The sequence below is a fragment of the Drosophila nasuta genome, chromosome 3, assembly GCF_023558535.2.
Source record: "Drosophila nasuta strain 15112-1781.00 chromosome 3, ASM2355853v1, whole genome shotgun sequence".
In the NCBI taxonomy this organism is placed as follows: Eukaryota; Metazoa; Arthropoda; class Insecta; order Diptera; family Drosophilidae; genus Drosophila; species Drosophila nasuta.
Genome location: NC_083457.1, coordinates 7,043,855 through 7,071,400, shown reverse-complemented (window position 1 = coordinate 7,071,400; position 27,546 = coordinate 7,043,855). Strand labels below are relative to the sequence as shown.

At 37.5% G+C, this 27,546-nt stretch overlaps 1 protein-coding gene and 1 non-coding gene across 2 annotated transcripts in view; both read left to right on the top strand.

The window, feature by feature from the left end:
* The window catches only part of LOC132789341 (protein slit), a 37,276-nt gene extending 11,092 nt beyond the window's left edge, over positions 1–26,184 (top strand). Inside the window, 2 exon segments of the mRNA XM_060797291.1 lie at positions 8,976–9,265; positions 22,491–26,184. Coding sequence (XP_060653274.1) covers positions 22,698–25,115 — 2,418 coding nt within the window. The 5' untranslated portion in view covers positions 8,976–9,265; positions 22,491–22,697 and the 3' untranslated portion in view covers positions 25,116–26,184.
* A 1,060-nt stretch (positions 26,185–27,244) lies between these two features.
* Trnal-aag (transfer RNA leucine (anticodon AAG)) lies at positions 27,245–27,326 on the top strand. The gene has a single exon. It is a non-coding gene; the product is annotated as a tRNA-Leu (tRNA).
* Positions 27,327–27,546: the final 220 nt, after the last annotated feature.

The following is a 27,546-nucleotide window of genomic DNA, read 5'->3' as shown; positions in this document are numbered from 1 at the left end:
CGCCTCAGCTTCAGCTTCAGCCTCAGCTTCGACTGAGGCCAGGCCTGTCAGTTGTAGCTGTTAGATACAATTACAGTTAGCTGCTGAGATACAGAGATGTAGCACTCGAACTCAAACTCGTACTGCAACTTCACATAGTGTCGACTTTGGCGGCACTTCTCAGTCGCTTTTGATGTCTTTGGTCTCTGTCTCTCTCTCTCTGTTTTTCCCCCTCCGGCAGCTCGTCTGAACACTGAAGCTAAAGCCTTCTTAGTCATGTGCGGTCTCCATCTGCAATTTCTCTATACGTTTATACGTGTGTGTTATCTGATACAAAACGCCTGTAAGCCGAGACATAGAGCAAGTCCAAGACAATTTCAAGCTTTTATTGTTTCAAATGTAAACTTTCTGCTTTGATTTGCTTATCGTGTGTATCATCTGTATCTGGATTTTATGCTGCTGCTGCTGCTTACTCTCATATCCATATCTCAACGTTGATTCAGCTGCCTTAAGTTGCCTTTGGCCAGTTTGCTACATATCTGAATACTTGAATACCGTGTGAATCATCAAGATACTCGTTTTAGTAACTGCACATTAAACTGCGACAAGTGTTTTTGGCCTGCAGGAAAATTGCATAATTGCCATACACCACGGTTGAGTCTTTGACTTCGTTTCTCGTTTTCGCCTTTTTGCTTTGCTCTATATAATTGCTCACTGATTCATCAGCAGTTGCTGTTGCTGCAGTTGCGCCTTTACAACTGATCTGACCTCAGAGATATGCGAAATGTGTTTCAACTTGCACTCCATTCATTTAATTGGGTTAACTAACGAATGCTCTTTTACTCAAAGTTCTTTTTGATTGCATAGTTTTGATAAGACTGCAGTTGAGAATTAAAAATTATATAGAAAAATGGGTAATTGCACAGCAAATGAAGTAAATAAATAATTGCACGTTTTGTTATTATATGTATATGTATAAAAAAGAAAATTTAGAAAATGGTTTTTAATATGAAATAATATCAGAAGATAAAATGGAAAATTTATTATTGCACATCATTTGAAATAAATATATTCGTACAATATAAAGTTTTGTTCCTAAATATACAGAAACAAAAATTTAGAAAATATTCCTTAATATGAAATGTTGTCAACATGGAATGCAGAAAATACATTTTTAAATCAAGATAAGAATTCTACAATAATTATAGATTTGATGTTCTTAAATAAAATTATAGTCTTAAATTTCAAGAATGCCCAATTTAGAAGTATTATAGAAATGTAAATAAAATAAATAAATAAATAAATGGAAAAATACAATTCAAAGCTTGTATTTATCTTCCATAAGCTTAAATAATTCAACGTTTATAAGTATTTTTCATTATTTAAATTTTTTTTTTACATATTCTTTAATATTTTTTTTAATTTTTTTCAAATTTATTATTTGTTATTATTAATTGTTAATTTAATTTGCGTTTTCGAATGTTAAGAATTGAAAGAATACAAAATAACAATATGAATCTAGAACTTTTGGAAATTTTTTTTTTACAGCAAATATTGAAATTTAACAATTCAATAAATAACAAAATAAATAAATATACTAAGAGTATAAATTCGTCATACTCATGTTTGTAGATAAATGGTGTGTCACAATAATCCAATTTAAAAGTTACAACTCTCATGTTAACAAAGTGTGTGAAGCATTCTGCCAAAGATCATAAATAAATTAGTGCTGAAATTGATGTGAAGTTTGCCACACATTTTGAGAGCTCAATTGCATATGATTATGGTATGGCAATTGCGTAATCAAAGCTGATTACAATGTCATCAAATAAATTATAAGTATACAAGCAGCAAAAGAACTCTTTTGCATTTTCCCAGCTGCATACGAGAGTATGCAGAATATTTGTAAAAAAAAAGAAACGAAATGGAGCAGAGATGAGGACAGACAAACCCATAACCAAGCGCAACAAAAATAAACATCATTTAAACGCAAAAGATATGAGGAAAGAGCCAAAGAAATACGAAATATGAGAGAGCGAGAAATTGAAACCATGCAAAGTTTTATTTTTGCATTTTGTTTTTTGTGCATTTCTTGCTTCGTATTTCTTAAATAAAAATCAGAGAATTCTCTGTTTTTCCCAGGCAACTGAAATAATATTTATGTCATTTTGGTTGTTGATACAACGAACGAATGAACGAATGAATGTGCTTCAATTTCGTTTAAAATGACGATATTTACATGAGAGATTGTAGCTTGGCTGAAATGGAATCGTTGTTAATCGCCTTAAGGGCTGTAAATAATGCCAAAGGCAAACTGTTCTTAACTTACTCCTACGCCTGCACAAAATCAATTGATTTCTTATTTATAAAGTGAATTGGACTCAGCTTCGGAGCTCTTAACATCGAGCAGGAACAGGAGTCATTTTGGCCCTAAAGGAGCTTTTGGGAAAGCCAAAAACCAGCACCTTCTAAGCACTAGGCAAACAGAGATACGCGGAGAGGGATGGAAGAGATGGGAAGCAAACTCGTATAGAAGTAAACAAACAAGACCATAAATAAATTATTTACATTGGCCCCCAAGAACGCTTGGAGTAGTCAAACAACACACTAGGAAACTAGGCAGCCTGGGGAGGTGGCAAATATTTTGTTTCTTCGCTTTTTTCTCATTTTTTTTTGCCTTATTTTTTGCAAAATCAACAGAACTGAAATGACAAAAAGGCAGTCGGCCAGCAAAAGCTGACAATGGCATAAGACTACAGCGACTTCTACGTGGAAACATTATCAAGGCAAACAGAGGCATAATGGACGCGCATAATGGAGGGTCCAAGACCGCAACAGAAAAAAAGAAGAGAAGTAGGGACTCAAATTGAACAACTAATAGTGGCAGCAAAAAAGAAAACAACAAGGGAAATCCCAGAGAGAGAGCGATGAGGAGGCGATGTCAATGTGTGTGGTCTGGCAGCGAAATTAAATGAGGCGAGGAAATGACCGAAGGAGCTTTTGGCATAGGAATCGGAATAGGAATAGGAAAAGGAAAAAAAGTCGAATAGGGCTGGCTCATTGTGATAATAAATAAATAAATAGCCACAACGAAGCTGCCTCCTTCCTTACATCGATTTGAATTACGAGCTTACGGGAATATGCAAAAAAAACGGAGAAATAGAAGAAAAAAATTGACAACCGCTATAAATACATCAAAAGGCGTGGCGAGGCTTAAATGCTTTATGTGCCGAGGCTTAAAGTTATCACGGCTGCGCATTAAGGAATCTTAATGCAACCGAGATGATTTGCATGAATGCAGATTATGCTCGTTAAATTAATTGGCACAGGAAATGGACAGTTCACAGAAACAAATCAGCAATTAATAACGGAAAAAGATTAGCAATAGTTTATTGCGCTGTCAAGGCGAAATAATTATTGCATTTAATTAAAAACAATTTTGGCAAAGTTCTTATCTTCCATTCACGTATAAGTAAATCTGTTGTCATTAACAAATTGCCAGCAAAAATTCATGGGAAAAATTGTATTCAAAATAGTCAGCTAGTAAAATGCAAAGTCAAAAATTATAATATTTATTTCAGAGCTGCGACGCATTATCACATCGTTTCCTCTCTCGATTTCCCCTGAACGTCAGCAGCCAATTAACCTTTGAAATAAATTCAAGAAAACACACAACAAAATGTTGTGAATATAAATAAATGCAGTTAACAATACGCAGCTTGAGAATACCCTAGAATTCTAATTACAACTAAATTTAACATTATTGAATCAATGGATTATAAAAATTATTGTAAGAATTGAATCATTTGTTGATTACAAATTTGTGAGTCACATTTAAGAATTAAAACATCCATCACTTAGTCACCATTTACAGGGTATTGTCTGTGGCTTATCAAGGGAAACACTCGTCGATCTACACAACATTTACAACTAATACCAATGCATGGCGTATTTCCATTTGATAATTACGCTAAACGTTATGCGCATTTATTTAACAAAGATTTTGCATTTTATATTTGGTATTATTTGATTTAAAATCAAAATCGAAATGCATACAATTTATTTGGTCAAAGTCAACAGTTTTTATGTTTCTGCTTTTATTTTTTTTTTCGATGTCGCTTTTGTTTTTGTGTGTGCTTATTAAGTATGCAAATCGCTGGGGTGTTTAAAATGTTGTACAACTTAAATATTCAGCTTACATATTGAACAGCAAGCAGATCGAACTAGTTAGGCAGCAAATATTTTATAAAATTGACCAAAACATTTTTGCATAATGCGCCAAAAGCCATTCGAAACAATTTCCACTGACCAACTGACTGAATGACTTTTTTTGTTTTTTTGGATTATAGTTGAGAGCGTTTGGGTTTGGGAATGTTTCGCGACCCTAATGAGCTGCAGTTGGGTCAATTTCGAAGCCCCTCCGCAAAAAGCGTGTCTAATCAAAATTTGAATACGAGTTCTCTGCAGTTGCAAGTTGGCAACAGACGTTGACAATTTGAAATTCGACTCGGATGATGTCATTAGAGTGTCTCCTCTCTTTGGTTATGGAATGCATTGACCTAATTTGTTTATTTATTGAAATTGCTTTTTAGTTCAATAATCAAGAGCAGAAGAGTGAGAGCGGTAGCCAGAGAGTTTGATATAGATTTTGTCTGCAATCAAATGTATTTTGCCTCAATTATTATTTAATTTCACTTGCAATTTATGGTCAGAGCTCAATTTGTCACAGCATTTTGTTGCTGCCACTGATTGTTTTTGTTTATTATTGTTATTTTGTTGCTGTTATTGTTGTTGGCACTGATTGGGGAATTGCTTGTGTGATATAATTGTTGCAGGTCACAGCCTTGCCAGTTTAGCATGTGGCATTGATTTTGAGCTGTCTTTCTCTCTCATTCTCTTTCAATTGTCACGATTTTCGATACATATTTAGGTTATCTCTCCAAATGGGCACAACAAACAGCAATTGTGCAAGCTGCTCGATTTAATAATAATAATAAATAAAGCAAATGCTCTGAAATTTCGAGTTTATCTAACATTTTGATGTTCTTGAAACAAGGATGAAAAGGAATGTGAATTAGTATATAAATGGAAATATCATATCAAAGAGAATATGTAATCATAGACTTATTGCGAATGCTCGATAGACAAATTGGTTGAATTATGTTTTCTTTTCTTTATGCAAACTTAACTAAGATTCATGAAATTTAGAAGTAATATTTTTAGGTCAAACTAAATGTAAAGATTTCGTATCAAATTTATCAAATAATTTAATTGTACTTGATGTTATTTTAGATTTTCTTAAAGCAAAGATTTTTGGTACAATATTTTGAGTACTATATTTTGCTTTTCTTTAAGCAATTTATGTTTTGTTAAGCAATTTTCCACGCACGTTTTTCTTTATAGTAGTTACATGGCCTGTTCAAGGTTAGCCTCAAATTTCTCAGTATAAATTACCTAAGTCTGTGCTCACCCAAATTTATGCACGCACTTTTGTGAACTTAAAAACGTTTTGCGTGCCGTTTTTCCCCCCTTCGACTTCACTGCAGTAATGTCGCCTCTGGGCAAATGAAGACTATGCGCTATTCCCTCAGTTTGTTTACACTTTGGATGGCTGGTTGTAATTGCTCGGTGTAATTTATGCGACCGGCGAGCCAAAGTCAATGTCGTGCCAGCGACACAATATGAAAATGAGACGCAAAAAGTAAAAAGAAGACAGACAGAGAAAAAAGAAAAAAACAAAAATAAGGCAAGCAAACACATTGCGCTGGCGACAGACACGAAAAACCGTTTATCTGAGCAAATGTATCTCAAGGCAGTAATTACAATTTATTGTTGGTAATTATGTAATTTCGTGTGTGTGTGTGTGTGTGTGTGTGTTTGTTTGGGGGGTGCGACAGATACAAATAGTTTGATAGAGGGCGAGACTGTGACAATCGAAGTGCGTGTGCAAAGCAATTGCTCTAGGTCAGTTGTTTCGGTTGCCAAGCAAGCTAAAAGCTGCAAGCTGCAAAAGAGAACATGTAAGAAAGGTACAGACGAGTGTGCCCGACGGTGAGATATCCACTACTCATTTTCAATAAATGCCAAAACAGTGCGGTATTATTCTAAAAATATACCAAATTCATATTTCGACAAATACTGAAAATACCAAGGGCTATATTTGGTATATTACACTAAACAATACATCGTAGAATTAATATATCGATAAAATACTAAAAAAAAAAGATACCTCAGGCTATATTAAGTATATTACATTAATAATACTCCATAGAATACAGAACAGTACAAGATTGTTTGCCAATTTTTATTATTTCTTAAATAATTTCTAAAATTTGTATCTGAAAGTTTCAGGAATACTATAGAATAGGTTATGAGGTCGGAGATGCCTCCTTCTACCTTCTCTTATAATACCCGTCTAACATAACGTCTAATGGGTATCGGATATAAAAAGGTAGAATGAAAAGCGACATTTATTGACGGCTTGTTAGCTTTTCGCTAGCTGAAAAGAAGAGCTAGAGAAGAGCAAACATGCAAGCTACTATGATTGCTCATGGCTCGACTTTTGCAGCTGCTTAAGCTGCTGGGCAACTGGGCTTATTAAGTTGTTTTCCATGCCTTTGATTGCTGCATTTCCTGTCCACGCTCTGTCAACTTTTTTTGAGCGCATAATACACGCATTTCCGGCGCCGATTACGCGTTGAAATTCTAGCGATTCAATATCGATTGCTGCTGTTCCCAATTAAAGGCAGCTATCTAAACCGCATTAGCTTCTAACTCATTCCCCTGTGAAATGTATTTCCTGGAAAATTGAAATTTAATTTGAGCAAAGAAAAAAAAAGAAAAACACAGCTTCATCAACAACATTAGTTTGCACATATTCAAATCAGCCACAACACAAAACACAACGAGAAAAAATATCATTAAAATAAAAACAACTATGCGAAGAAAGACAGGAAATACGTTTGGCTAACTGAAAGGAGAAAAACTGGAAATCATCGTCTCTCTGTTTGGCAAACCTGGGTAGCACATCATTAACATACATTTGAAAACGCAAAATACGTATTCGCTATGGCGCACAGATGCCTCCTTTGGGGTGATAATGTGGTCTCGGCACATGAAAATTTGTAAGTATGTTAGGACTTGTCACTTGCACACTTCATGCCCATATTTGTCACATTTGCGCCAAGCTCTGCCTCGACTCTGTGCTGGACTCGGTCTGAGGACTCGACATAGAGACGCCAGCCAACCAGCCAGCTAGATAGCCAGCCAAAGAGCGGCTCGCGGCGCAGCGTCCGGCGTCGTACATGGGTTTCTATATCTAGTCCTTCTGGCCCGTCGTTGTCAGCAACGTTGTCGTGGTTGTTGCTCGTTAGTTGCGCATCTGATTTGCCCAACTACCAACGACGACGACGACATGGAAATTCGTTTTGTTTCCTTTTTTTTTTAATACCCAGCATTTGAAGTGAAGTAGTTTTGAGTGTATAACATGTTTTAAAATTTTTTGTTGATTTTTAACTTTTCTATAAATCAAGCATATATTATTTGTTTTTTTTTTTTTATTTTTGAAAAATTTTGAAGTTTTGAAAATATTGTCGATTTTAAAATTTTTGTATATTAAAGATTGATTAATTATAAAATTTTTACTTTCAAAATTTCCTATTTAAACATTTTATTTGATTTTACAATTTTTGTCAATGTTTCGATATTTTTATTGTAAAGTGTGTAAAATTTATTTATTTTTCTTAATTTTCTTTTGAACAGTTTTGCGAATTTCCTTTTTTTTTATTGTGAAAATTTATCGGATTTAAAAATTTTTATTTTGTAAAGTTCGTCAATTTTAAAAATTTTCTGTTTTGAGATTTATTTGCGACTTTTTCTTCACTTTGATTTAAATATGAAACCTTCACCTTTTTATATTTTTTGCCACTTAGGGTATTCTGTCTTTCATCAGCTTTTTGCATTATGGCAGACTTGTTTTATTGTTTTGCCTGCTGCCTTTGCGGTTGCTGTTGTTGTTGCTGTTTCTGCTGCTGCTGCTGCTGCCGTTGGCCATATTTGTATGAATAAATGCGTATTTAAGCACATACTTACAACACTTGCCTTGTACATATGAAGCAGTCCCTCCCCTTTCCCACTGCCCTCTTTAACCGTTTTGCATTTCCCTTTGCGCTTTTCCATTTCCACTGGTTTTGCTGCTGTGGTTTTTTGTCGTTGTCACACATTTGCTTTATGCTCTTTATGTTTTCAAGCTGCAGACCGTTGTCTATTTTTCTCCTCGTTTTTTTTTGTAAATTATAGTTGACCAAAAATACAACAACAACAGCAAAAAAAAATGTGTAGAAATTGTTTATTAATTATGCTCAACTTTAAATTGCACTTGTAGCAGTTAATTGAATAATAAAAAGTATTTATTCATAGTTGCACAAGTGGAAATCAGGTCAACATGAATTAAAAATTGTAATTCCAACTGACAAGTTGCAAAATATGTTAGTCACACTACACTAACTTTAGGTACTTGAAATAAATTGTAATTTTAATTAAAGTTGAAATAATGTTAGCCATTATTTGAGCTGATGTCAGAATATATATTTAATAGATTTCATATCCTTTCAAAATTTTTTTGTATTTGTTCTATGGGAAAACAATATTGCTAAAATTTTATTTACCTAACACTTAACAAAACTTTCAAAAAAACAATAATACCCGTAATTAACACTCTAAGTTAATATGCTTTAATGGATTTTATATATTCAATTGAACCATTAAAACATTAACATAAATAATTAAAAAAATGTTGAACAAGTGGCAAAAATTCAAAAATGAATGCAAGAAAAAAAAGACACATGAAAATAGTTTAATGCATATTTTAAGCTCATCATAAATTGTTGCCGGCATCAAACTGCGACATTATTAACAATTTACTGCCGCCGCAGCTGCAATTTGTAGTAGCCTTCCATAATTTATATGCTTTTTCCCACATTCTTTTCTCATTGCAGTGACAACAACAAAAGCAACAATAATGTAAAAAATGCAATATGTTTGACAACAAAGTTCCGGCGTTGAAATTGAAAATTAACAAAATAAATGTTTTAAATTAAAACACAGCAAGCAGAACGAGAACGCAAGAAGAAGAGAAGATAGCGCATTTTGAATTGTTAATGAGCCACAAAAAGTGTTAAATGTTCATGACGTCGCCGCAGTTGCAGTTGCAGTCGCCATCGCCGTCGCAGTCATCGTCATCGACGTCAGCTTCGATTACTCAACAGTGCTGAAAAGTCAATTAAAGGTAATCAAATCGAAACTGATTGCATTACAACACCAACTACAGCTGCAATTATACCATATAAAGCACAATATTTAATGCGTTTTTATATGTCTGTCATTAATTTGCTAAATACAACAATTAATTTGGCTTGCAAATGTCGCTCGGCATTTTTTTGTAACACCTTGAAATGGCGCTCGATGAGACGCTTTTTTTTTTATCGCGTGCTATTCGCAGGCGGTAAAAAACGCCAAGACATGAATATGCTAATAACTCGAAATTTCATAGAATTTGCATTGATTGGCCATTGAATTTATTCCGCGAAATAAACACAGATTAATATTTATATTTATGTTAACAAAGACTGGCAATCAATCTTCTATAGTTTCCAGCTAATTCCGTTGAATACGATCTCATATTTATGACTGTTAATTTCAGTGCAATTAACAGCGTTTATTTGGCGACATCTCACATTTCTGAGTGTCGCATTTAACACTGCTTGAAATGCAATGCCAAAAGCAGTCTTAAGTTTGCCATAAGTATCGAAGAATTTCAATTGCTTGGGTATCATTTAATGCGTCTCAACAGTTCAGTTATCAATTGAAGACTTGAGCACGTTTTAAACGCGTTTAAGAATTCAATGTGTTGCTGTTTTTCGAGATCATTTAACTTCCGCATTGATGCGTTGGGGCATTGGCCCCACTTGGTCTGCGGTCTGTAAATTGCGTGACAATTATAAGAGAATAAGAGCAATAGCATTCTGTGCATTCTGCTTTCACATGCCGCGGTGTCTGACAGTGCGTATGAGTAACGTAACTTAATTAAAGCCAGAGCATCAATTGTTGAGTTTGTCAACTTTCTTCATTTATTTAATTACTCTCAATATTGCGTTGTGTTCAATTGAGAGGCAACAACATGATGCATTCGAAGTGCATAAATCAATTGATTTGGGTCAACCCCCGTTTTCCCGATCACCGATCACCGATCCCCGATCATCGAACAGCAACAACGATGACGATTAACGATTGTCGAGTTCCCTTTTTGCCGCATGCAAACAGTCAAACTTCAAAGCACTCAACTGGCAAGCAACTGACTGCATTTCAAATGCAGAACCACATCATTCATTCATTCACTTAAACACTTGTACATCTGTTCGTTTATCAATTATTGTTTGGTATGCGCCACTTGAGAGTTTTGCTCTTTGCCTCTGCGACGTTTTCCACAGCACAGTTGACCGACTTTGAGTTATTGCTGTTGCTGTTGCTGCCTCAACTCTGCTTGCTGATGTTGTTGTTGTTGTTTGTATGTTTGATTTTCATTAAGTCGCTCCCTTGTGCCATTCAAGTTCTCTATGCTTCAAGCTGCCCACAATCCCCAGCTGGCAACTGTGCAACATGCCAACTGCCAACTTGCAGCTTGCAGCTTGCAACTTGCAACTGGCAACTCTCAACTCGCTGTGCAGTTGCAATTACTTGCGTCATTAAGCAGACGACCATTGCCGGCATTGGGTTACTTTCTGAACCTTTTGTGTGATTTATATTACTTCCAGTCTTAAAGTCACTAAAGATTTTCAATTGAGTCGCTGTCCCCATTGTTGTTCTTCTTACTGCTGTTGCAGCTGCAACATTAACAACTCGCAATTAGTGTGCGGATGGCTTCGCCTTTTGTTTGCTACTTCTTTGACCCCAAATCAAACGGCACGTAGCCAAAAAGAGAAGACCAACTCATGCTAAACAAAGTTAAGAATACTGTACTATATGGTGTAGTATATAAAGTTGCTGATTTGGCACAATAAATGCTGCTTGCAACTCTATACGAATTGTTTCCTAGCAGCAAAGTTGCTCGAAAAAGTTTTTAGCAAAAATAACAAAATAATGCAAAACTAAATTGGCAGAATATAATTTATTGTGCTATTACAATGTGAGATTCAATTTTGTAATTGCAGTTTGAATTTTAATACGAGTGAAATAATAATTGAAATGTATTTCTTGAAATTCAATTTGGTTCATTCTTAATAGTACAGATAATTTTCATTAATACTGATTAAATATATAAATTTATTACATAGGATAGTATTATTATATATTTTTATTTCATTTATAACTAAAATTCATTTTTCATGCTAGTTTCCAAATTGTTTTCCCATTGCATTTACATAAATTTATTCTGTACAAGTTTAAATACTTTTTAGTCTGCATTTACACAAATTTAATCTGTGCAAGTTTAAATACTTTTTAGTCTGCATTTTTACTCGTAAATTTCTGCGTGATTTTCATTCATTCCCTTTTGAAATTCTTAAAATGCCAAGCACAATAGGCACAAGTGCTGGCATATTATCATATTAGTCTCATATGCAGTCGTTTTTATATACTTGTTTTTTTTGTTCGCTCATAATTAAATTAATTAAATTCTTGCGCTTCAATTAAAATCTTATTAAGTTTCGCCTTCGCCGGCCTATGCTCGAGAAACAATGAATAAAATGGTTTGAGGAATGGACAACTGGGAGCTGAGGAAAAGCGTCTTTGCAAAGCTAACTTATTCACACATTGGGCATCCGCTGTAGGAAGGGGAAGAAGCGAAAGGTTGGGAAACAGACGCGACTGGCAAATGCCTTTTCCTGTCTTCACTTGCATTCCCCTCGCACATTTTTCAAACAATACTCCTTGTACGTCCTGTAGAAAAAAACGGCGCCAGCTTCGTTCGGCCTTGTTGGTCCTTTTCCTCATTGTGTTGTTGTGGGGTTGTTTCGGCTTTCAGCTCTGTAGGAGTGCGAATTGTTGTAGTAGTAGTAGTAGTAGTTGTTGTTGTTGTTGTTATCGCTGCTGTTGCACATATTGCTTCTGCATTCTTCGCATAAATTTTACCATCGCACTTAACTCATTCGCGTTCTCGACACTGCAGACTCTTTAAATGAGTCTGGTTAGCTCTTCTCTCCCTCTCTTCCTCTCTTTCTCTCTCTCGCTCACACACTCTGCACGCCATGTGTCTCTGTCTCTGCTGTGCATAAACAATGCCGCTGCTTAAAGCAAAAACCTCGACTATATGCCCGCGATCTCTCGCTCTTTCTGTTTCTCTGTCTCTCTCTGGATTCCCCGAATTCCCTCGAAATACGCTAACACATGTGACGTTGTCGATGCAGCTTTTGCTTCATGTTAAATTCAACTTGCCGCTGCTGCCGCGGGAGGTGGCAATAAGCACTGGGGCATTGCGGGGGCAGCGTCGGCAGCAGTTGTCGACTGTAGGCAAAAGTTTTACACAGCGGTTGAGCGCTGGAAATTTAAAAGCAAATGCAAACAATATGGAGCATTTGAATGCACAGTGGTTGAAGTTAATGCATTCCGCTAATGAAAATGAAAACTACCGTTATTCTGCTGCCAACGCAGTTAAAACTTTTAAAGAGCTTCTTTAAATGCACTGCACACAGATTCTGAAAGTTGTTTCAAGAGCTTTAAGCTGCTAGAAAAGTAACAGAAATAGCGAAATTTATGTAAGTGCGGCAAAATTATTTTCAATGTTAGTAAAATTATTATACTTATTTTATCCAATCCGTTTTATTTTTAAAACAAATGTAGATAGCGAAAAATACAAAAATTCACCAACAGCTATACTTGGTATATCAATGTACTATAAAATATAGCATATAGTCTTATATATACCATATTATCAAGCAATGAAATTAAAACCGGACATCAGCTGTTTTTAGCCATATACAATTTATTCTGCTTAAAGTGCATTAAGCAGAATAATGGAATAATTCCCTACAAGTCTGTCTGCAGTTTTTAAAACGATATTCTGAATAAACAAATGTTTAAACTAAATCGATTTATGCATTTGCATGTCAAATAATTAATAACAGCCGCTTTCAAAGATATTCTGAATAAACAAATTTTTAAATTAAATCGTATATGCATTTGCTTGTCAAATAACTTATACCAGACAAGATAAAGGCCACGTGAGCTTTAAGATCGTTCATTGCATTTAATGCGCCGTCGCATTGTCACCAAATTCGAGTTTATTGTTTCGCCATCTGACCTCCATTGTGACCCGCAACTCAGTTTTGGCTACGGCAACGGCTTTTGGGCCAACTCGAGAGCGATGGCCAACTAAATCACCACAACTGTGCAACTAAATTTCAGGCGCACTAAATTTTCCGCACGCCAACTGCAACTGCAACGGCAACTGCATCGGACTGAGAGCATGTGCCGTGTTTCCTTTTGGTCTAGATGCTTGTCTGCTACCTGCAGCTTGCCTCTAGTCTATACTTAGCTGGTGTAGTCACTTCTCTACTCCACTACGACTACTGTATGCTATCACTATGGCTCTTTTGTTACTTCCTTGCTGTGCAATTTTCACCATTTTGTGGCGCACTTTGCGCCCGACGCCGCCGCCGCGATTTTCAAAGATTTATGGCCGCGGTCAACGCTTGGCAGTCGCTACTTAGTCCCAGGTGGAGTCTCTCTTCTCTTTCCTTTCGTTTTCCTCTCTTTTTCAGTCTGCCAGCTTGTTGCAGCTTTGTTGAGTCAGCAACAAATGCAGCTCGTGCTTCCTTCTCTAATGCCTGTCAGAGCATTGTCGCGAAGGCAACCCTAAACCCTGCTCCAACTAGCGGTAAATCCTTTACGCGCTTTTAAGCTTTGCTACTCAGTCTCTTTATGCGTCTCATTTTCATTGTCGTTTTCATTTTCATTCGTTTGCATTTTCCTATTTAATTCTTAATTTAAACACAAATCCGATCTGCTTGCTGACTTTTTGTCGATAAGCACACCGAAATGATGCTAAAAGTTGGCAAACTTTTTTGGCAAAGCCAGCAACAACAAAATGGAAAAATAAAAAAAAACCCACCTACAAATGGAAGTTTAATTTGCGAGGCTTATGCAGCAATTTTTCCACTTAAAATTCGAATTTTGTTTTCTTTCAGCTTGAACAGTCTTTTGGAAACGACAATTATGTGGCAACTTTTTTCATTTCGCTTCTAGTATTTACAGCTTTAATGCTTGATATGTTTTGCTTTATTTCCGTGCTGTGATTCATCTTTATTCTTGGAATGCAAATAGGATTGTTGTTAGCTTATACTTTATTCCTCTCTTTACATTTTCTTTCTAAACAAGTTTTTTGTCAGTATTTGTTTTATTGTTTACTATTTTTTTTTTCTTATTATTGATTGATAATTGTTCGCTAATTAATTTTAGTACCTTTTTCCTATTCCTAGCTAAATCTAATATTATATTTCACGATTACCACGTTTGTATCGTGTTTTTTAGTCTTATCTTTAAATTATTTAAAGCTTCAATAATTTCACTTTCAAATAAAGTTCTTTATTTTTGCTTTACAAAGTTTTTCTGAAGTACTTTTTCTTGAATTTTTTTTTTTTCATATCTGTTGAAATTTATACCAACTACCTCTTTGAAACATTTGTTTCCGCATTATGTTTGCTTTCATATTATTGTCTTCTTTTTAAAATGCATTTTTCGTTTATGAATTTCTCTATCTCTTTTTTATTTTCGTGCTTGATATTTTTTGTGTAAGTCACACCGTTTGCTGCTGTCTTAAATTCTAATTCAACACACAGTTCATGTAGCTTTTTTTTTTAAAGGAAACTGGTTTCGCCCTCATTTCAAACTGTTTTCGTTTTCGGTTTTAATATTATTATTTAATTTTTGAATTAAAAACAGTTTCTGTATTGTTTTTGCTTTCTTGTTCATTTTTTTTTGAGATATGTTGACATATATCTTCACGTTTAATACTTTTTAAAAAATTTAATTTCTTTTTTTTTTGATTACCCTATTTATTTTCTTATTATTTAATGCGAATAATTCTCTAATTATTGTTAGTCTTTCCTTGTTTTCTTGTGCTGCTTATTTCGGAAATTCTAATCCAACACCGAATTGTTATAGCTTCTCTTCAACAAAAATGTGTTTCGCTTTCATTTCAAACTATTTTCTTTATTATTCTGAATTTTCTTGCACATCTCTCAAGTAGTATTTTCACTTTTATCAACTCGTTTTGTTCTTTGCAATCCTTTCTCAGTTTGCTCAAAATGCTGCTACTCAGCATTATCTTCACTTCCGCTTATCTCTATAAAGCCTCGACCTCTGCTTTTTCCTGTAGTTGGCAAATTTATAGTTGCACTTTAAGCTGCTCTTAGCATAAACATTGTAATAAAAAGAATGTTTATACTGACATGCCTTAATTTTCAAGTCCGTTGCACTGCAGCGCGAACTCGAACTCCAACTGAGGATGAGGATGCGAATCCATGGCAAATCTCCAGCCGTGCAAGGTTTATGTTCGACATGCTCTTACGATGCCATATGCGCGTTTATCAAATGGCAAACTCAGTAGTCAGGATTCAGAATATACTATAAATGTATATGCGTACTATATATAGCTGTAGTTTTCCGTTTGCCGTATAAATTTGTTGAAGACATATAGCCGGGATCAATAGCATGCGATTTATTGTTTGCCACACATAACTTTGCCTTGGCTTTAAACTTGCCGAAGAGCAGACGACGACGCGGGGCAAATGCGTGTCGTCGCAAGGTCGTCGCCAAGTGAAGTTTCTCAGCTTCTTTTTGCGTTTTCTTACCTACTTTTGGCCTGTCGCCCTTTTATGGGCAAAAGTCCAACACACAACCAAAAAAAAATAGGAAGTGCGAGAGAGAAAAGTTATGAGAAAAATGGCGACATCGTCTAGCCCACACCTCGATGGTATTCTCCAAAGTGCCTCCGCCTCTGACGACGTCTGCTTGCGGTCGTTTATATGTAAAATATTTGGTTTACTTTATGACTGCTTTGGGTATTACTCTTTACTTTCTTGCCATGCCAATTCGCAGCCGACACTAGCCTCTCACCCGTCTCTCGCCTCTCGCCCAGCCAGTCAAAGTTTTTTTGGCAAGGCAGTAAAAACAAAAAGACGGCGCTAGGAATTATGCCATAAAAGCGTCGTCGAGCCAACGTCACCGAAATTCCGGATTCTTGGCTCTAGCAGCACTTGTTCTACAACTTCCCGTCAACGCCGCAGTTCGTCTCAATGTTCAAGGGACACATAAAATACATTTTTATGTCGTCGTTCTTCCCCTCATGTTCTTTATGGGAGTGGGAGATTACAGCAAGCTTTTCAAAAAAATTACGAAACTACGAAAAAAAACATGCCAGCAAATGAGCCAACTGAAGCCTAAACTCCCTTAAAGCCTATTATTGGTTACACTCTAAAAGCTAATTAGAGCAAAAAAAAATAAATAATTTCATTTAATTGCAATCGTCAAAGCAAATTTGTTCGTTACCTAAATTAGTCATCAAGATGTTTGTCACAAGATATAATAATACATTTTTAATAAAATATAATTGACAAACATATTTCTCCTAACATTTGAGTTAATTACATTTTGTTAAACCTAATTCATAGTTCAGCTTTGCGAGTCTCAAACGAGTAACGCAAAATAAGTTAAAAATTAAGCTGACAATATATTTTATATAATATGACATTTTTCGTTGCCTCAAGTTCTTTCAACTTTCAGTTCAACACATTTTTCAAGTACAATTTTTATGTGAAAAGAATGCATTTATGGCTCAATTGAACTCACTTTTATTGAAAATGTCCAATTCTGAAGATTTAAGTAGTTCTTAATTATTATTAGAGGATACAATATTTGTTTAAGCATGAACTGTTTGATGATGATTTCAATGATTTTACTATAAGTTTAAAATTTCTATATAAAATAAGTTAGTACGAATTTCTTAATGTTATTTATAACAATTTACTAAAAATGTTTACCAAAATATTGCTATGGAAGGCATGCATTTATTGCTCAGCTAGCTCAAAATCACTTCTAATGAAAATCGTTTGGCTTTCTTTATGGAAATGTCTGGAATTTTCATGCGCTGCTGATGCCAATTCAAATTTTATTGTAGCTTTGTGGTTGCTTGAACAACTCGGCAGCTGCTCGAAACCAGTTCGCAAATGCAAGCTTAGCTGCAAAATCCCAATCAATTGGCGAGCAAACTTGCAAAGCTATGCGCAAATTCGCAGCTTGCAACTTGCAGTAGCAACAGCAAGTAGTTGCAACTTGGAACTTGCAACTCGCTGTTCCGAGTGCCGATTACCATTACCCAAAATTGAAGTAACATGTGTGACGACGCGTCGTCGTCTTCGTTGCAATTGCAAAATGCCCCCAAAGGCGGCATAAACAGAGCTCCAGAGCTTCTCTATTCCAGCTCTGCCCCAGCATAGACATTGTTTCGTTTTCTATTTCACAGACGACTGGCTGCCTTCGACTTTCACTGGCACACAGCCTTCAGCCTTCGGTAGTGGGAGTTGCAGTAGGAGTTGAAGTTGTTCTGGGAACTGCCCCAAATACTTACTGCGAAGTACGTTCCAAGTTTTGCAGCGTGCGTGAGCTTCAAGTCTTTCTGCTTTCCTCTCCGTTTTTTTGTGTCTATTGTTGACTCTGGTTGTTGGTGTTGTTATTGTTGTTATTGTGTTTTCTGGGGCATTGCAAATATTTGACTGTGCTTGTTTAGCAACAAAAAGTATCTTACAGATGCACACGCGAAGCGAAACTGCTGAAACTGTAAGCTGTGCAAATAGTAGCGAGGGAGGAAGGAACTGGGAAGGGAGAAGGGGATTCTTCAGCGGAAACTGTGCCAAAAGACGTATGGCACAAAGCAGGATAAATTTGCCAAGTTTATCATAGCACAATGAGGGGAGAGAAGGGGAGAAGGGGGCTGATACGTTGGCAAAACATGAGGCAAAGCATGAGCATAAAATATTGTCAGCGATATTTTAACGCGCGCTCAAGCGAAATTGTCATATAAATAACACCAGAAGCAGCAGCAAGCGGGGCAGAGATTGACGGTGGAGAGAGGGGAAGAAGAGTGCGGGCGGTTGTCAGACAACGGATATGGAAAGTGGGTTTTTCGCTCTGCTATTGGCTGGCGTTACTTTGAAATATTAAACATTTGGCAAACAACAACAAGCCGCTTGAAGTTTATTGCTGACATTGATGGCCAAAGGGGGACGGAAGGAGAGGAGAAGGAGCTCTGCAGTTGGTGGAAATTGGAGCAGCTCAAAGATGGCTGTGAAATTAATAAAACTGGCACAAAAGAGTTGCGGGCGGTCCGCGTCGCTTGAAACAACGAAACTTTTGCCAAAGACTTTGTATAAATACAGCAAACAGAATTCGCCTTCAATATTATTTTCCTGTGCTCGCCATTAAATCAGAAACATGCATTTATTTTGCAATTTCCCGTAAAGAAAAAACTGTTGCAAAACTACAACAGTGTTTCTTTTTTTTTTGGCAAATTTTCAAAAACTCGCCCGGCTAAACAATAAGCAGCCAGGAAAGTGTGAAGGCAGCTGTGCAGCAGCAGCCGAGGGACAAAAGCGGAAGTCATAGCAAAAGCCTGGCCAAAAGAGAGTGTGAGAGTGAGAGAGTGAAGAGGGAGAGACACAGACAGACAGACACATACAATAAAAGAGTTTTGTATTTTTTTTTGTTTCCTTTTTTTTGGGTTCTTTGCCTTTTTTGTGGGACATGGCCGCAAGGCAACACAGCCACAGTTGAACTGACAGCCAAACATTTATAACAATGGCCAGTTGGCGAGGACACGAACCGGACTCGGACTCGGACCCGGATTCGGAACGAGACTGGAAGCCGTACGCGGCCGGACACAAGGCAGAACTAATAAATGAGTTCAGCAGCAGCGGCAGCGGCGGGCAACAGTCGAAAAAGGTTTGAAGCTGACGCTGATGCCCGTAAACCAAATAAAAACGTCTACGAAAAAAGAATCTCAGCTCAGTTCATGGCGGCGGTTAGCTATAAAATATTTAGAGCATACTTTTCAGCGTCGCATTGAGAGGGAGTCTCTGTGTTGCGTTGTGTGTGTGTGTGAGTGTCTCTTGTGCCAGGCTGCAGCTGGGGTGACAATTTAAATGCTGCTAACTGACAAAGCAAAGATTTGTGTATATCTGATACTAAAGTATCTTTTGCTGCTGTGAGGAATGCAAAAGCGTTTTTATGGTATGAAATATGAAGCCATTAGCTAAAAACAGCGGGAAATCAAAAAGAAATGAGTAACTGTTGAACAAACTGTTTAGGAGAAGAAATATTAAAATGACTTCAGTATTTTCCTATTTGAGCCTAATATGTAAAATGTAGACTAATTTTTTTCAGAATCCGAACAATTATATTTTTAACTGAGAGATTAAAATTGAGAAATCGAAATTGAATTACGATTTTCAGAGGAACATAACTATGAATTGTAACAATAAACTATTAGACCTTTTAATATTGAAAGGGAAAAAGTAAATGAAAAATAAATTATTGCGACATAAAAGTGAAATATATTTTGGAAGTGCATAACTAAATGGTTTAAATTTTAATAAACTTATTACATATACTGGGAAGGATTTATTATAAAAAGGTTAAATATAAAATGTAAAATTATACCTTCTGATTTAAAAACAAATGATTCGTTAATTTTCATTTTAATTTGAGAGAAACTTTGTTTTGAAATGCATAAATTAAATTTTGTTTTACAAAAACTCTTATAATGTAAGATAATTTTTCAATCCACCTTCTGTCTTTTTTTCTCGTAAATATATAAGAATAAACCTTATCAATTGTTAATGTATCTGATATTTAATGCAATTTGAGATGGTGCTAATGGCTTAGAGGCTAAACTTGATGTCACGGAATCACTTTGAACTGACCTTACACCAAGTATAGCAACCTACACACTTGCAATTTGTCTACACACATGTTGACTTTTTGCCAGCAGCTTCTGTTGTTGTGTTGGTTTAGGACAGGTTTCTCAACTTGTTTTCTTTATTGTTGTTTATGGAGGAGTATAAGTGTCTTGTGCGTAAACGAATTGTCTCTCGGCCCCCAAAGAAAACTGTTGTGCTAACTGCCATCATTTTGGATGGACTAAGCCAACAGCTTCGAGCGCTAAATTGGTTGGCGAATGCTTGCTGTGGGCCATTTAAAAATAACCTGGCCTGCGGATTGTTTTCGGCCATTTAGCAGCGAAAAGAAAATTCACATTTCAGCAATTTAAATTTGATTTTCTAAGCATATGCCGGCTAAACTGTGTGTTGACTGACTGCCTAAGCAGCTGCCACCCGCACGAAGCGCAAATAAACGAGGCAGCCGAAGTTGGCAAAAGGACTTTGGCTGCTGGCTGTTGTTGTTTTGTGTTTTCTGTTGAAACGGAATTTAGCAAAAGGAAAAAAAGTGTAAGAGGCCCAAGTGAGACTCCAGCTCAGCCTCCATCCTCATCGCAGTCTCAGTCGCCGTCTCAACAAGTCGCTTTATGGCATATGCATGATAATGATGAGAGTCCTCTCGAGCCAAAGCTAAAAAGAGCGAGCAAAGTCTGTGCTCCATTTTTGTGGCGTTGTTTCATATGATTGCGCCCGAGTTGCTCCCGGGTGTTTATGTGATATTTACATAATAAAAACGAGAGTCAAGCAGTTGTTGTTCGTACGCGCCACTCCCAAAAAGCGTAGCTCATTCTGCCAGCAGTTATCCTTTTTCCTCTTTTTTTTTTTGGCAGCACAAAGGCATCAGCAGTTCCCCCTCCTCCCACTCTCTTCTCTCTTTCTTTTCCAGTGAAGTATGACCCACATCTATGATTATTTTCATGACGCCTTTGGGGCCTCAAAACCATTTCCCATACTGAAAACAATGCGTAAAGTTGAAAAATATGAAAAAGCCAAAGCCCGAAAAATAAATGATGAGCGGGTGAGAGAGAAAGAGAGAGAGAGAGAGAGTGAGAGAGAGAAAGAAACTGAGAGATAGAGAGCAAACGCTGCTTTGTTTATGCGTGTGTGTGTGTCGAGTTTTCTCTCTTTAGCTGTTTGTTTTATTTATTTTATAGACCGTTTTGGGGTCTTGAGTGTTGTGCCGATATCCTTTTGGCTGCGGCATCCTTGAACTTTGCCCAGTTGTGTTTTGTGTGTGTGCGCGCTAAATTAAGTTTTCTTTAGCTTTCGCCTAAACTGATAAATGTCCCCAAAGCAAACAGAGTGCAAGTTGTTTTTTAAGTTTCACAGCCCCTTCCCTCAACAAAAAAACCAACGAACTATGTGGCATATCTTTTTGGCCTCGTCCAGCTTCGGGTCTTTGGGGAGCTGACTGTTGGACATTGAATGGGGTTCGACTTTGGGGACATTGGGTCAGGGTTGCCACAAACCCGATAAGAGACTCAGCAAGAGAGAAAGAGAAAGAGACAAAGTAAGAGAGCTAGAAAGCTTTGAAAGTGTTTTCTATGGTACAATTTAAAGTGGATTGCCAATACAATTACTTGAAGTAGAGCTAGAGAAACATTTAAACTTTTTTGACAGCTGAAAACTATGCAGGCTGTTATAAGATTTGATGGAAACCAAATGTATATTATTATGTGCAAACATTTTATGTTTATTTTTAAGTTGAGAATCGAATGAAAATTCATTACAATACAACACACTTTATCATAATTATTATTCCTATAGAAACTGAAAATAAATTTGAATAAGTGAGTTAAGTTCAACTTAAAAAGATCCTATCAAGCATGTTCCAACAATGAGAAGTATAGAAAAATTATTGACACTAATTTTAATTGTTTAATTTTACTTTTTTAAAGAAATAATTAAATAAATCACTGAATTTCTTCTCAATATAGTTAGTACAAAATAAAGCATATAACCAACAGTTTAAAGCATTCATTTGTATTTCAAACTCTATCTTAAATTAGCCGTCTCTTGTAATCAGATTCATTGAAATACTCCAATGTCATTTTGAGTTAATACGAACCGATGGTAGACAAAAGTTGAGAGTAGTAAAATTTAGATTGTAGAGAGAAGTCTGCCATTCAGTTGGCATTAAGAGGGGGTCCAACTGGCCAGAGCAGAGCGAGTTTAAAGTCGATTTCAGCTATTAGCAGCACCCATTTGCCTTGGCTACTAATGTGAATGCCATTGGTAATGCTTGCAGCTGCCTCACTGGCTGTGGCCATTTAAATTGTCTTCATTTGTTTACTGCCCCGTACGAAGAATACGAAATGGAGTTGCAGATACAACTGTAGCGAAATAAAAGGGAAAAATAATCCACAAAACTACCGATTAACTTTGCCCGGGCTTTGGCTGCCAAATCCAATGAAAATCCAAATCCAAAAGCCAAGGCAATTTTCAACTCTAATGGAAAATCAATTTAAAGCGCACATATTAACCTCTCTCACGCTTCTCTTTTCCCCCTTCTTTTGTCAATTGCAGGCTAAACAGCAGAGAGCGCCACGAATGTCGGACGCCAAATACGAAAGCCATTGGCAAACTTGGCTAAAACGTATTTAACCCAAAACACAGAAAAATAAAAGCGCACACAACTGGAGCAGAAATAGGAAAGAGGACAACGAATACAACAAGGCATAGACAGAGAGAGAGAGAGAGAGAAGAGTTAGAAAGAGACAACTAAAGGGAGTAATGAGCAGACGACGGTCCTCGTCGTCGTCGTCGTCGTCGTTGGCCATGGCAATTACCATGTCGCCGCTGCTGGCCGCACTTTTGCTGCTGTTGCTGCAGCTCGTGCTGCCGACAAATGGCCTGGCAAATTGTCCAAATGGCTGTGAATGCGATGACGAAACACTGATGGTCAACTGCGGTGTCGGCAGCCTCGATGTGCTGCCCATTGCGCTTAACCCCTCCATTCAGCGGCTGGTTATCAAGAACAACAAACTGAAGACCATCGACTCATCGATGCAGTTCTATTCGCAGCTGCAATTCCTCGATTTGTCCTACAACGACATGGTCACCATCCCCGAGCGTTCCTTCACCTATCACGCCAAGCTGCAGCAGCTGCATCTCAATCACAATAAGATTGGGCAGGTTAGCAATAAAACCTTTACGGGTCTGAGCACAATTAGCGTGCTCAATTTGCGTGGCAATCTGATTGCTGAGCTCGAGTATCGCACCTTCTCCCCCATGGTCAAGCTGGAGGAGTTGAACCTGGGACAGAATCGCATCAGTCACATTGATCCGCATGCTCTGGATGATTTGGTCAATTTGCGTGTACTCTATCTGGATGACAATACCCTGACCACTGTGCCATCTGAGCTCACTTTCCAGGCGCTGCACAGTTTGGCGGAGCTTTACCTGGGCACCAACTCATTTATGACCATACCGGGAGGAGCTTTTAAGGATCTGAAAGGTTTAACTCGACTAGATCTGCGTGGCGCGGGATTGCACAACATTTCTGGCGAGGCACTGAAAGGTTTGGAAGGTGTGAGGTATCTCGATTTGTCGGACAATCGACTGCAAACGGTGCCCACAGCTGCACTGCAGCATCTGGCGCGTCTCGAGGAACTTTCGCTGGGTCAAAACGACTTCGAGTTGATCCCTGCAGGCGCCTTTGCCGGACTGCGTGAGCTGCGTCAACTGGAGATTACCGGAGCACAACGTTTGCGTCGCGTGGAGAGTGGCGCCTTTGCGGCGAATACGAATCTGCAGCACTTGAATCTCTCGGCCAACAAACAGCTGAGCGAATTGCAGGCGCATGTTTTAGGCGGTTTTCCTCATCTGCGCACTGTGGTGCTCAAGGAGAATCAGTTGAGCACGCTCTCAGAGAGCCTGTTCCCCTGGTCGGATCTGCAGACACTCGATCTCTCGGAGAATCCCTTCGTCTGCGATTGCCAGCTGATGTGGCTGCGCAATTTGCTCATCAGTCGCAACGACAGCAATCAATATGCGCCAGTTATTTGCGCCTATCCAGCGAACCTACGCGAAATGCCGCTCACACAGCTCGCAGAGCCGCTGCTGGGCTGCACTCATGGCGCAGCGAACAAGCAAGCCATCATTGGCATCATGGTGGTGGGTTGTGCAGCTCTCATCACAACGCTCGCTTTGGTTATCTACACGTGTCGGCGGCGTATACGTGATATGCTGAAGGGACATTCCGCGCTGGGTCGCAAGGAGCGCGAGTATCAAAAGACCTTCTCGGACGAGGAGTACATGACACGACCGCCGCCTGGAGCAGCTGCTGGTGGTGTCTGCGGTGGCGTGCATCCGGCATCGGGTTACCCGTGTGCCAGCAGCTACAACTCGCAATATTTGGGCAGCCGGCCGATTCCAGTCACCGAGCTATAGCTAGAAGCTCCACCCCCACCTCAGCTGCGGGGTCGGGGTGGTGCCACACTCCCCTCCTCCTCCTCCTCCATCACCTCCAACGCCACAACCGAAACAGCCGCGCTGCAGCAGCTGCAAGTGCCCAGCAGTGCGATGGACGCACATGCTCCGTTCGCTCAACTCAGTCACATTCATTACATGACCAACAACAATGCCACAGCACCAACATCAACAACTACACCGCGTTCGCATCACTCGCAGCAGGACATGCGACTGCTGGCCAATGGCAAATCGCTCGGCTTGAATGCCTCGTTGCCCCGCCACATGGCTGGAATGCCGCGTCAGTGTCCGGGCGCCGTGCAGGAGAGCACGCTGTCGCATTACAGTCAGCCGATGGGCAATGGACATGCCGGCATTCGACTCACCCAGGATCACTTCAATCACAATGGCAGCAACGGGGGCGTGGCTGTCTATGCCAAGCCCTGCGATGCCATGGCTGAGGCTGGATATATCCACAATAATTCGCATTATTCACTGCCTCTTGATCACGATATGCCACCGAGTCCCACGCCCACGCCTCCGCCTCCAGCTTTGCCGTTGCGCAATGGACTCGGTGGCATGGCCTTGGTGCATGGCAACACCACGGGCAGACGCTCGTTCAACAACAACAACAATGTGGCCACGCTCTCCAACAACAATCACAACGGTGTGTTGATCAATGGCAACGGCGGCGGCGGCTGCAACAACAACAACAACGGGAGTCTGCGACGCTATCACTGATATACGCTAAAGTCGTGTGGCACGCTGGGTCGCACCAAGCCGCAGTTGCAACAACACAGCGCGGACATTGAGTTGTATCACTTTTACAAGGGCTGATGCTGAGACTGAGACGAGGATACGAAGACAGAGACGGAGAGATGGAGAGATGGAGAGAGATTGGCTCGCATTGTGTTAATTAATTAATTATGGTATATTTATATAAATTGTATATTTAGTTAAACTCTTATGCTTATTCAGGCGCAAGCATTTTGTATAAATTAGCATTTAGTTAAACCACAAATAAATACACAAAACGAATCAAATCTGAATGAAATGCGTGTACATACCGTTTGACACGCACAATGCACAGTTTGACAGTCACAGTTTGGCAGTCACCACGCTGCATTGTGCCTGTTGTACGTTTTGTTTCGCATCCAGTGATCTTAACTATTAAGTTTTGCTTAAAGTTTTCAATTCCTGTAAATAATTCGATTCTATACAAAAATAAAATACAAAAGAAATTCAGCAAAAAAATCCAAACAAAAAAACTACTAAAATTGTATACAATTAATTTACGCTTTTCAGCACAAGTCATTAAAAATATATATATATATACATGTATTTAGTATAAAATATTGCAAAATCTATATAAAAAAAAATGAATAAAATCTGCAAAAAAAATAAAACTACGATCCAAATATGATTATGCAAAAAACAAAGGAAAACACACATAGAAAAAACCCAACAAATACCAAGCTGAAATCAGTTATGAAAAAACGGGCTAAATATATAAGAAATATCATAGATAACAAACCATTTTTATAGTTAATAAATTCACAACAAAAAGCAGTACAGTACGTAAACTTAAATTACTTATTGAAATAATAAATAATGCAAAGTTTATGAAAGGTAACAAACATAGCAAAAATTATGCAAAACTACGCAATATTCGTATATATAGGTATATAGATGGTACTACAAATTGACACAGTATGAATACAAAAGCAATTTATGCAACATAAATAACTATATAAAAAATATGTGTAAATAAAACGAAAACAAAAAAAAAATTATGCTCGAACAAATTTAATTTTCAGTTGTTTTTATATTTGGCCATTTGGCTGATTGCCTTTTTTTTAGTTTTCAATGTATCTATTTTTTTCAGTTTAGTTCCGTTTTTTGTCAATTTGTGACGAGTTGGCAACACCATTAAATAATTCGAACTGTACATAAGTATTTAATAAATTTAATGGAACAAAATGCAAAACACATACAAGGGAGTTAAGCGTAACCTAAAACTAAACAGAACAAATTTATAATTGAAAAACTTATTCAAACGTAAATTCATATTCATATTTCATAACAACACAAATCTCTCATCTAGTTATATAAATATATACACATACGACTACATATATATATATATAGATTGATGAAAAAAGGGAGAACAAAAAAAATGCAAAAACAAAACAAAAAAGGAAAACAAAAACCATTTAATTAAATTCCAAATAGTGTGTAAGCAAATTACAAGGGACACGAATATAGTTAAAAGAGCGTTTAAAAAGGCAACAAGGAATATAACAAAAACAAAAAGTACTAGCGAGTAATTGAATGAAAACAAAAGAAAATCTACCAAAAATATGTATGATCATCTTCTATTAACAGACAAAGCTAACAAATTATAAGAAACATACAAGGAACTCTCAAATACAATTAATCGTATACATATACGAATATGTACGTAAACGTAATGAATATATGAATGGTAAATGGAATATAAAATTGCAAAAACTGTTCAACAACTAGAAGATAAAATCAAATAAACGATAAACTTAACATACTTATTAAACCAACTGGAGTTTTTATTGGTGCAGAGAGAGCAGCACAGGCGGAAAAGCAGAAACACAAAGTTTTTCCATTCATTAGTTCCTCGAATGTGGCAAACTATTTGTCACTCAATTTAATCTTGAATATGCTAACTAAAATTGGCATTCTATAATTAACTCTTTTGGTATTTTTGGGATAAGCGCCCAATTCTATCTCATGGCTAGAATTTATTTGTTAATTCAATCAACTTCAAAGATATTCTAAATTTCCCAGATACATTTTCTCTACGTATATCAGAGCTCAAATTCCATCGACATTCATGTGGTAGCGTGGCCGAGCGGTCTAAGGCGCTGGTTTAAGGCACCAGTCTCCTCGGAGGCGTGGGTTCGAATCCCACCGCTGCCAAGCTGTAATTTACTTTTTTGAATTTTTTATAAATAAATTAGCATTAAATAAATAGTTTGCATAAATTTATTTTAATATGATTTTAATTTGTGTGTATATTCCTCTTTTGTTAAGCCATCTGTCAAGCGTTGGCAGCTGTTTGTCAACACAACTGCAGCCAGCACATAGCTAAACACTTTTCTATGCAATTTAGTTAATACGACAGCGGCAGCAGCAGAAG